At 43.4% G+C, this 12210-nt stretch overlaps 1 protein-coding gene across 1 annotated transcript in view; it reads left to right on the top strand.

Annotated features, from left to right (window-relative positions):
• kcnn3 (potassium intermediate/small conductance calcium-activated channel, subfamily N, member 3) overlaps positions 1 to 12210 on the top strand; it is a 208950-nt gene that overhangs the window by 58635 nt on the left and 138105 nt on the right. The window contains exon 3 of the mRNA XM_088328117.1: positions 3719 to 3814. Within this exon, the coding sequence (XP_088184243.1) occupies positions 3719 to 3814 (96 nt within the window). The remainder of the gene's footprint in view (positions 1 to 3718; positions 3815 to 12210) is intronic.

Genomic DNA, 12210 nt, shown 5'->3' with positions numbered 1-12210 from the left:
TGCGACGCACCGCATGCAGTAATGGACTTTTCTTAAGAGGCATCTGTATGATGTCATGTAAGCAAGTCACGACATTAAACTAGCATGAGGCTGGATGGATGATTGTGGTCTAGCTGATGGGGAGTAATAGCAGGTCTTGGGGCACTCACGCTTCCCGCAAGGCTCACATAAATAGTCGATGGCCGTTGAATGATGAAAACGCCGCCTTGTTTGTCAAAACGAGGACGGAGCCGGAATCGCGCACGTGATCGATTGTTGCGGTTCTGGCTACTGCACGCAAAGCCGTGTCGGGCGCTAGGTCGATCCCTCTACGACGGGCATTAATGGATTTAATTGTTGAGGCGGAGGCACACCTGGGCCCCCATTGCAGGGAGGCGCCTGAGGGAAGGAATGCATTAGAATGGGAATAGACCGCTATAGGAACAGCTGCAAGGTGAGGGACCGTTCAGATTTGCTGCTTGGCTACATTCTCGAATGCAAACACTTTCAAGGATGCATTTTAATGCAAAACTTTTCGAATGTAATAATGTAATTTGTTCCGATCAAACCATCCAAATGGGATGCCTAATACTGAGTGTTGGGAGTAAGGTGTTCCTGGAACATGTTACTGGAATACAATTACTTTTCTCACGAGTACTGTAACGCGTTATTCATAAGATGTTGTAACCCTACTATCGTTCCTACATGGTGCGTATTATATCTTAATACAGTGGTACCCCGGTCCTCAACCACCTCAATGCTCAAAAATGAAATTAAATGATCTGCATTTATATAGCGCTTTTCAAGTCAAGACTTCCAAAAGCGCTTTACAGTGTGCTTCACATTTCCCAATAGCGGCCGTGCAGCCATGTAAGGCGCTAACCGGCTTATTGGGGGTATTAGGGGTTCAGTGTCTTACCCAAGGACACTTCGACATGTAACACGAAGTAGCCGGGATTCGAACTGCGATCTGTTGATCCCAAGACGAGCGCTCTACCTCCTGAACCACTGCCGCCTCAACCAAACACACTCACAATTTGGACGGGCCATTTAACCTGGCATACATGCCTTTGGAATGTGGGAGGAAGAAACCCACACAGGTATGGTGGAGACCATGCAAACTCTGCAAAGGGAGCTAGATTTTAACCCGGAACCACTGAACTGTTGGGTTGACATGCTAATCATTCCGCCGCTGTGCCTGTTCTGGCACTCATAGACAATGCATCTGAAAATGTATTTATACATTAGGGCACTAAATGAGTTAACAAAATGTATAACCCTGCATGGAACGGTACCAAAATATTTTGCTACTCAATAAAAACAGATCATGACGTGATCATATTTACCTAAAAAGTACATTCAAGCACAGAGAACGAGGAAAGTCGAATTTTCCTCAAGAACACATCCTTTGTATCATAGCTACTTACATCCAAGCCAAATTTGCAACTATAAAATAAAATACTAAAATCAGAGGGTCGGTTTATATCTGCATATTTGGTTGTGTGTCACCGATAGCGAATGGTAGACCGCTAATGGTGAGTTGGCCGTGGCTCATACTGGAACAAAAAACCAACGGGAAATCAAACATGAGGACAAAATTTAAGGTAGGGGTGTACTGGACTATAATTTGTAAAACCAGTTTTACAATATGCTTTTTTTGTGGGTAGTAATACTTGCTGATTATGGGTATAAAAAAGGAGCATTGACCAATCACATTCCACTTCAAAATACTGTGACGATGAAAAAAAATATAGTCGAGTAAAACGACATTTGAGGGCTTCTGCTTACAGTGCAAGAAAGCGATTTAGAGAGCTGCTGGATTGCTGCACGCATCGGGTAAACTCAAGTTGAGCAAGGTCTCCGCAATGTTTAAATGCAACGGTCCCAAATTTAAAAGTTTCTCATGAGCTTTTGCTCAAAGTCATCCGTTTCATGGGTAATGTATCTGGCGTTGTAGGGATACAGGCTCAGCAGGGGTGGCCTGAGAAAGTTGTTAGCTTAGCCGTAGCAAATTGACTGATAGATTACCCCTGACAATCACAGTGGTGCACACAGACAGTTAAGTCCACCCAACACATAAAGCCCTGCTAAACCTGTCAGGCACCAGAAACGGAGACAGAACCCAATTGCGTTCATTTGTTAGTTTTATTGAGAAGGAGGCGAAGGCTGGCACCCACAATCCAGTGATCGTTGGTTGCGGGGTTGATAGTCGGAACGCGGAAGTGGCACTTCTGTGGCGAGCGATAGCGGTGTTGAAGACGGGAAAACAGGTCGGGTTGTTGGGGCGGAGGAGCAGAGATGTGGTCAAACAGAAACAGGTCAAAGCCGGGAAACGTACGAGAGCCAAAAACAGGAGGGAGTCAGGGTCGGAAGGCTTGCCTTAGCGAGAGCTGAAGGTTCGCAGACGGTCTGACGCCGGCAACCGGGGACTGGGGGGTTTAAACAGTGGCAGGGAACCAATCAACGCCCAGGGCTGTTGGCGCCAATGAGCGGTCACAGGTGCCCTGAATCTGCAATCATGACAAAACCTGCCCCCATGATAGCATTGTGTCTGTTCAGAACACAATGCAGAATGCGTTGATATTAATGTTAAATCAAGTCAAGTCATTTTTATTTGGTTAGCCCTTAATCACAAAGAGTCTCAAAGGGCTGCACAGGTTATTGCACAGACTATTATTTCAGACTATTATTACACCATCCCCTGATCTGGAAACAACATGAGGGCAAGGAAAAACTCAAAACCTCAACATGAGGAAAATGAAGAAACCTTGAGAAGGGACCGCACATGTGGTATCCCCCTTTCAGGATTACCAGGCAAAGGATGTTGCAATTACAAATAATACAGAGATATTGTCCACAAAAAGTATTGGTTATTCATATGCTTTAGAGTAGAAGTGTGTTTTAAGCTTAGATTTAAACATTTCCACTGAGGTTGCAGATCGGATCTCAGGGGGAAGAGCATTCCACCGCACCGGGGCCCGGATGGAAAACGCTCTCGAACCTGCGGAACACTCCTTGGCTCTTGGGATTACCAGTAGACCGGTGCTTTCAGAACGAAGGCTTCGGACCGGAACATAGGGGGAAATCAGATCTGAAAGATATGAGGGAGCAAGTCCATGTATGATTTTGTATAATACTAAGAGAACCTTGAAATCACATCTTAGGCTAACAGGGAGCCAATGCAGGTTAGCCAAAATCGGCGTGATGTGATCGGACTTTTTTGTCCTAGTCAAAAGCCTCGCTGCAGCATTTTGTACCAGCTGAATGGAAATAAAGACAATTCAATTCAAAATCCACGAAGCAGTTTACCAGCGAACCGAAGCACGAAGTAGCAGGGGGGTCTCTGTACATCGAAAAACAATAATGGATTATTCCTTTTAATTAGCATGTAGATGTTGAAAACAGATTTGATTCCTGGAACGTTGTGTGGTGTGTTTGTTGGTACAAAAAGTCCAGTGAGCTTTGTTTGCACGAGGTGAGGGGCAGGTGAAGGAAACCCCACAAGTGCTATGAGTCGTATCGATTGAAAGATCCCCGGCGCATCGATCAGAAGCCCCTGCCAAAACAGACGAGAATAAGATGCAAAGCTCCAAGACCGAAGCTTATCGACAGGTGCAATTCCTCCCCTCGGCCTTTGCCTTCTATAGACGTTGGCTCACCCCGCTGCCGCCGACGTGAAAGGGTGCATCTTTTTCTCCTTTCTGATGTGAGCATTTCCCTGTGTTATTTTTCCCCACAGAGCTCCATGTACTCTCTGGCCCTGAAGTGTCTGATCAGCCTGTCGACAGTTATCCTGCTGGGCCTCATCATTGCCTATCACGCACGGGAGGTTCAGGTAAGATGACTCACTCATTCGCTCGCGGCGGCCGATGCATTGTGCGTGCGTCATTTACTGCTTCATTTGCTTCCAAACAGAAGATGATTTGTTTTTGAGCAGTCGCTGGACACTTCACCTGTCCAATCTTAGTGCTGTACCTGAATCTAGATCCTATTCATCATTTCATTGGCAGAGCAAGAAATTGATACATAAACTGTAGCGTACACAAAAATATATTGGCTTACCTTAACTTCTGAAAGGAATCTATGCACGGCCCTTTTGAGTAAAAGTCTCAAAAGATCCATTTTGAAAAAAGTCCATCCAACAAGAAAAAGAAAATACGAACCGGCTTGACTTGCAGTCAATCCATCTCCAGAATACCGTATTTTCCGCACTATAGGGCGCACCGGGTTATAGGGCGCACCCCCAAAAAATAGTTACCAAAACAAAAATCAAATGCTATTATTGAAGCGGTTTGTTCATGCACAAAGACAAAATAAAGCAGCCATAGACCAAAATACTAAAATACCCTCGAGTTAAGATTTTTATTTTACTATTGTTTAAATTTGAACAATCAGTATCGCAGGGGTAGGGAACCTTTTTGACCCAAAGAGCCATAAAAACAAAATTATAAAAAAGTTCAGAGAGCCACACTATATATTTTAAGACAAAATTTATCAAATCTGCTAAATACAATCTCCAGACAAAAGCTAATTCTTCAGACCATTTTATTTCACTATGTGTCATTTGACGACTTAATCAAATCTATGAAATAATATTTCAAGTCAAGTCATGTTTATTTGTATAGCCCTTAATGACAAGGAGTCTCAAAGAGCTGCACAGTCTATTGCAAACTACAGACTATTATAACACCATCCCCTGATCTAAAACCTACATGAGGGCAAGGAAAAACTCAAAAACCTCAAAATGAGGAAAATGAGGAAACCTAGAGGGAGCGCACATGAGGTAGTCCCCCTGCCAGAGCCTGTGTCACAAATCAATAGACAGTACCACCTAAAATGTGTCTCCCGCCATGAGTTACTTAAGAGTGTTGAGGCTCTTTTTGAACGTAATTTTTGTCCTTAATAATGGTTTCAAGGTGCAAGCAGTGTTCTTTTGTAAAAATGTCCCAAAATACTGCAAAGGAGAAGGATAACGTCTTATTTACCTTTGGCACAGACTGCCCTGAGCGAGAGAGAAAACAGAGTGCAGCTATCTGGCTAACTCAACCGCTCACCCAATCTAGCTCTGATGGTTTAGCGGCGTTTTTATTCATGTACAGTTTGATCAGTGGGTTTTCATCATAGAGTATTTCAACAGTGGACATACTTGGTTAAACAAGCTTTCATTTAAAGAAGAGACAGTGAAAGAGGGACATAGGAGGGAGAGAGAAAGAGAAAGATACAGAGACAGACAGAAGGAGGACAAGAGAACAAGGGAGAGAGCAAGGGACCTACTTGGGGCTGAGAGACAAAGAGAGACAGAAACAGGGACAGAGAGAGGGAGGGACAGAGAAAGAAAGAGTGGGAGACAGAAGCGAGATAGAGAGAAAGGGAGAAAACAAACAAGGTGAGAGAGGAAGAGATAAAGAGTCAGAGAGAAAGGGAGAAACATACAAAGAGGAATAAAGAGAGAAAGGATAGGCAACGAAGAGATAGAAAGAGGGAGAGAGGGAGTGTGCGAGAGGAGGACTGAGAGTAAGAGGGGGAGAAAGACAGACACGTGAGTGAAAGGGAGGGACAGCAAAACAGGGAAAAAGTGAGAGACTGGCACAGGGCAAGACCGAAAGAAAGACAGAAAGATAGGCAGAGCCAGGGAAAGAGGGAGAGGGCAAAAGACAGACGCTGAGGAGAGAAAGAAAGGGACAGACACATGGAGAGAGAGAGAGAGGGAGAGAGAAAGAAAGAAAGAGAGAGAGAGAGAGAGAGAGAAAGAGAGAGACATGCACACAGATCCCTGACTAATTCGATTTTTGTACTCACATACGGTATCTGGTTTCTTATGCTATTATTATTTCATTATTATGTTCCTATTAATTCTTAATACGGTCATTTTCTTATCCTTAGACGTTATTTTGTGTAGAAAATAAAAAATATTTGAGAAAAGTGGAATTTTTGATGCAATACGACTCCAATTCGCCCGGGACCTAACACTGGCAGCTCCTCCAGTAAATTGAGTTTGAGACCTCTGGTTTAAAGGGTTGAAACATATGTTGGCCTGGGGAGGGAAAGGTACCACCAGGCTGTACTTGCCCAAGACCAGGGTTGGGTAGGGTTACTTTAACTGGATTCCTTTCAATTACTTTTGGATTACTCCAATAATAAATATGCTAATAAAAGACAAAAGAAACTAAATATGTATAAAATGACAAAATTTTGTGCAGGCTTGGGGAGTAACGGAATACATGGAATGGCAAAAATTATGTTGGCAAGCTGTTTGGATTTATTTTCATTTTGTTTCTGTCACATTTTACGTTAGTTTTGCCGGAGATCAAAGAGATCAAAACCAGGAGAGAAAGCTTACCACGTGTTGTAAGTCATCATTTTATTCATATTTAGTTTCTTTGGTCTTTTATTAGCGCAGTGGTTAGCGCGTGTGCGGCACAGTTCTAAGGTCTTGGGAACCTCCTGCGTGGGTTCAAATCCAGCTCCAGACTTCCTGTGCGGAGTTTGTATGTTCTCCCCGTGCTTGCGTGGGTTTCCTCCGGGCACTCCGGTTTCCTCCCACATTCCAAAAAACATGCATTTCAGGTGAATTGGCCGATCCAAAAATTGTCCCTAGGTGTGAATGAGCGAGTGAGTGTGCCCTGCGATTGGCTGGCAACCAGTTCAGGGTGTCCCCTGCCCACTGCCTGGAGATGGCTGGGATGGGCTCCAGCCCCCCCCCCCGACCCTAATGAGGATAAGCGGTACGGCTAATGAGATGAGATGAGGTCTTTTATTAGCATATTTGGTATTGGAGTAATCCAAAAGTAATTAAAAGTAATCCAGTTAAAGTAACCCAACCCAATCCCGCCCAAGACACACCACAGGAAATGGTGCCCCTCCGACCCTTGTGGTTAAGGGATCCACCCAACCAAACGACCGACCAAACAAGAAGTGTTCCATGCAAAAATCAAAGACATTTTCTAATAAATCCCGATGGCCATCTTGCATTCGGCCGGAGTCTCCGAGTCGGGATGTAACAGGATATGACATTCCCACACACATTACGAAGAACGAGGTTATAAGATTCCGCCGGCGTCTCAGCCCTTCTCCCGTCTTTTTCTTTTCTTTTCTTTCTCCGTCTGTCTTTATCGCATTATGTCGGCCTCTCTTCTCTCGCAATCCAATTTGCCCGTCGACTTCGCACGCTGCCTTGGGTTGTTTCCAACCTCTCAACTATTCACCTTTTCGCGCCTTCGACGTCGCCCTCCGAAAGACCTTTCTCCACTTTGCGTAACGCTTTTCACGCGCTTTTTCTGCCAAAGTTCATCAGTTTCTCACTGGGTCTCTTCCAATGTTCCCTGTCATTTTCCAGGGGTCTGAGCGTTCACACAAAGTCGGTGAGCAACGCTTGAAACAACAGTGAGCAACAGCAATCCCAAGTGTGGCGACTAAGTCATTAAACAAACATGACCAAAACTTGACATCAACTTACATTTTGCTGAGTTTCCGGCAATGCAAAAGTATTTTTCTCTTTTGAATGAATTGACTTATGTACTAATGCAAAGTTTGTACGGCCTACAAACGTCGTTTGTTCTTACAATTCTTTCCCAAGATATCCATTTCTTTTTATTTCCTGATATATTTTGTCGCATAATATTAACATTAGGCAGCACGGCGGCGCAGTGGTTAGCGCTTGTGCGGCACAGTTCATGTCATGGGAACCTGGTGTGGGTTCAAATCCAGCTCCAGACTTCCTGTGCGGAGTTTGTATGTTCTCCCCGTGCTTGCGTGGGTTTCCTCCGGGCACTCCGGTTTCCTCCCACGTTCCAAAAACATGCATTTCAGGTGAATTGGCCGGTCCAGATTGTCCCTAGGTGTGAATGAGCGAATGAGTTGTCTGTCCCTGTGTGCCCTGCGATTGGCTGGCAACCAGTTCAGGGTGTCCCCTGCCCACTGCCCGGAGATGGCTGGGATGGGCTCCAGCCCCCCTGCGACCCTAATGAGGATAAGCGGTACGGCTAATGAGATGAGATGAGATGAGAATATTAACATTTTTGGGGGCTTATTTAGTCGGTTGTTAGATACAGAACTGTACTTAATTACATTTTTTTGTGGAAGTACAATTTGGCAACACGATTCACTTGAATTATTTGAATGCAACACAAACATTTTATCATTTTTTCAGTGTTTTTTTTCTACTTTTTTTTTAAATTCCTTTAAAAAAATCTCATTGTGTTTATTTATTCCGAGCTGTTACTTTTTTATTTTTGTTCTCCATTTACTTTTTTCCTACATTTCTTTCTTTTCTTTTTTTTCTGGCTTTTTTCTAAATTTTTCCTTCTTTTTTCTCTTCCTTTTGTTTCTTTTTTTCTCAGCTTTTCACTACTTTTTCATTTTGGTATTTTTTTCATTTTTTGTTCTATTCCCCCCTTCCTTTAAGTCATTTTGTGCATAATTTTACATAATGTTTGGTAATGTTGGGATTAAAGAAGCAAAAACAACCTGAAGAGCCGTTTAGGACCCTTTTTAGTGAGCCGAGCCGAAGAAGCCGGTTCTCGACCAACTCTACTAACTTTACTCAACTTCGTTCTACTCTAACTCGACTTCAAAATACCGCATTTAGGACACAAGGTCAGGGGAACCCGTGTATTTTTACCAGACATGGGACCAAGTCACACATGTGCAAGTCTCAAGTAAGTCTCAAGTCTTCACCTTCAAGTCCCAAGTAAGTCCCAAGTATTTTTTTCTTGGGCAAGTCAAGTCACAAGTCAAGTCCCGAGTCTTAGATTGCCAAGTCCAAGTCAAGTCACAAGTCATAAAAACAGCGACTCGATTCGACTCGAGTCCAAGTCACTAAGTCTCAAGTCCCCATGTCTGATTTTTACCTTCATGCACTGTAACTTTGACTTAAGTCGCTTCTTAATTAGTCATTTTGAGCCCTCATTTTTGTGCGCTGGCTAGATTTTCTTGTGCGCCGAGAAATGTGCGAGCAGTGCGCAATTGCGCACGCGCGCAGTTTAGAGGGAACACTGGTCTCTTCGGTACCTCCACGAAATGGGCGGGGGGGGGTTGAGCACCATGACAGGCCGGTTGTGTTCGGCATGAAACGAGGCGGCGTGCAATCGTAAGTAATCGCGGCGGAGGGAATTGAAGTTTTCACAGATTGGTTTGCAAGGCAGGATCGTGGGGCGTTCGTGTGCGCGCGTTCAACTGTGTGTGTGTGTCAGGCGGAGGACAGCACTTGCCCTTAACACAGAGAGTGAAAAGAAACAGGAAAGATGGTGGCTGACCTGAGACAGTTTTCATTTAAAAGTGATAATTTTGTAGCGGCTTTGGACTGGAGTGAGCAGCTAATTTTAGAACACGGGACTTGCTAATTAGAGGTTCAATTTGAGTCAGAATCAGGGACGGATATTGATTAGAGGTAAGAGCTATCCTAAAAATTCCAAACTAGGTATTGTTGGGAATTAAATATCAAAATGTATCGTTTACCAAATTGTTCAAATGAGTTATCTGACTCCATTAACCAAACACAACCTACATTCACCCAAAAAAGAATGCGCGCTTGTTTCTTGAGGGAAAAGATGAACATAAAGGCTGACATTTCCACACGGGGGCAGATTTATCTTCCCTAAAAAAATTTAACTAAGTGTACTCCATTGAAAACGGACGAATTAGTGGCGTTGGAGTCTGAGGGAAGCCTTCTTCTGAAGTCCTTTAGCTTTTTCCTATTGGCCATCTTCTCCCCGTATAATGGTGTGCCGGCTCCTCCCATGGGCGTGCCAAGGAAGCCCTCTGGGCTTCACCATCTCGTAGAAGAGCTTGCCGATGTCTGGGGTACTCAAAACAACACCGAGCGTTTATACGTCACCAGGGTCTTTCTGCGTCAACAGCGTCCGGATGTGCTGATTATCTTATCAGCCGTACGTCCCGTTCCCGCCGTTCCTGTAAACAACATTTTCCACCAGGGTGCCTTGACCTCGCACCACAGCCCAGTCAGTGAATATCTATTGCATTAAATGTAATTTGTAATCCATCTTATAAAATCCTTTATAGTCAAATGTATAAAATCCTTCAGTATTAAAGCCCGACCCAACCCGAGCCGACCACTTAACTTGATTAACTTGACAGAACCAAGCCCGAAGAAAAACCCAAATTTTATATTTCATTTGTGAGTCGGGAGGATGAGAGGTGATTTATGATACCAAATTAGAGCCTGTCTTTTGTAACAAAATCCAAGTCAAGCAAGACTGTATAAAGATTTTATTTTTCGGTGTCACCGAAGATTACATTTATCGTCAATTTTCTATCATGGGATATATTTAAGAGTTGACGGGCAAATTTCAAGCCTTCTGTCATTTTAACAGGTTGAAAATGTGGCCACAGAAGCAGTGCATCTTTAATAATCTAGTGCGGCACTTAAAGAGAGAGCGAGAAACAAAGCATAGAAAGTTTTTTTCTTGAAATATGTTTTTCTTTTTTCAACAAATGCATTGTTTTTAATTAAGTATCCGAAAATCGTAATACATTTTTACAAACATATAATATTTATTATATAAATATTTAATAAAAGTCAGCGAGAGAGAAGCCCGACCCTACCTGAACATAATTGACATTTTAGGCCTGACCCGTTTCAAAATTTGAGTCGGTTTGGGCTCGGGTTTTAAATCTTGCTTCTGATATTAATACAGATAACATCCGTCTTATGACCGGGATTGATTCTGACCTACTGGTTGTCAATCAGTTGCAACTGCTTAGTTACTCTGTGCGTCAGTAGTTTGCTGTGCCAACTGCTTGCCAATATTGTTGTATGTTTTGCAGGGCTGCTACGCTCCGCTGTGCCAGACATTGAATTAATTAAAACTAACATCCGCAGGGAGAATTAGCATATCGTGGCCCTGGTTTTAAGTACGATGATGGATAATTTGTTATGTATGACCAGGAAAATGTCGTGTGTAATGTGTACCACTAAGTTTTTTTTATTTAAAATCGATATAACATTTTATTTAAATATCTTTCAGCTCAAAATGATTATAATCCTTTATCGACAACGTAAATTATGAAACTTTTTACAATGTGATTATTCAATTCATCATCAGATACACCAAAGGGTTGTTTCCCTCTGTCACGGTTGCCATGGCGCCCAATTGGTGCCGCCCATGTGGCGCCAGCTGCAGCTCGTTGACAGATTGGCTCCCTGTCAGTATTTAAACTCTGTCCCGTCAGCCCCCTTTTGTCAGTCCATCTGAGAATCCCTGTTTTTTACACGGCAAGCCCTTTTTCGCCTGTCCCGTTTTTGGGCTCCTGTTTGTCTCCCGAATTACAATCCGTTTTTGATTCCGACCACGTCTGCTCTCCCGTCCCGAATTACGATCCGTTTTTGATTCCGACCACGTCTACTCTCCTGGCTTTCGACCACGTTTTTTATTCTCCTGTCCCGGCTACTGAACTGTTTTTTCCGCTCCCGACACCGCCATCGCTTGCCACGGAAGTGCCACTTCCGCGTTCAGAGCGACCTGCTTCCCGCGTCCAGCAATCACTGGATCGTGAGCGCAACCCTTTCTCTTCCTTCAATAAAACTTGTGGTAACGTTACGCGAGTGGGTCCTGTCCCTGTTCTGGTCTTGACACCCTCATCCTACTTTTTGCGTTTATTTATATCTTTCAGGTTAACTTTCTGTATTCTCCCTTGTTTAACATTCATCTCTGGTACCATAAATAAGGTGTGATGGTTTTTCTGTACGTCATCTACAGCATATCACTGGTGGTATAATGGCTAGCATCCGGCGCTCTCACCACTGACCTGGGTTTGATTCCCGTTGCAGCTAATGTTTTGCAATTTGTGGCAGCGATATTTTTTGACTGATCAATCATTACACAAAGACAGTAACATACTACCGTAAAACCTTGTGCACATCCAAAATTTGAGTTCTTTTTTTATCTAAAAAATATGCATAGTACATACAAAAATACGGTACATGTTTCAGAAATCAAATCCGAAATCAAAAGAATTGCAACTCAAAGTGCTGTATAAAAACATTAATTGTACAATAAGACAGTAAAATCCACTCCTTTATCCCCACCCAATTCCACGAAACACTTAATACACAGATGCACTCACACAATATGCTTAAAATGCAATAATTGTAATATAAATAAGTAAGGAAAGGGACCTGAGGGGTCCAATCCACACTAATAGGGATAACTGTCAAGGTCCTTTGGGGCCAACTGCCTCGGACTCTGATTGGCTCCCTGTCACTATTTAAAC

Source organism: Urocampus carinirostris, chromosome 2 (genome assembly GCF_059441175.1).
Source record: "Urocampus carinirostris isolate Australia breed hairy pipefish chromosome 2, RoL_Ucar_1.0, whole genome shotgun sequence".
Classification (NCBI taxonomy): Eukaryota; Metazoa; Chordata; class Actinopteri; order Syngnathiformes; family Syngnathidae; genus Urocampus; species Urocampus carinirostris.
Note: the sequence above shows the minus strand (reverse complement) of the source record. Positions and strands in the feature narration are given on the sequence as shown.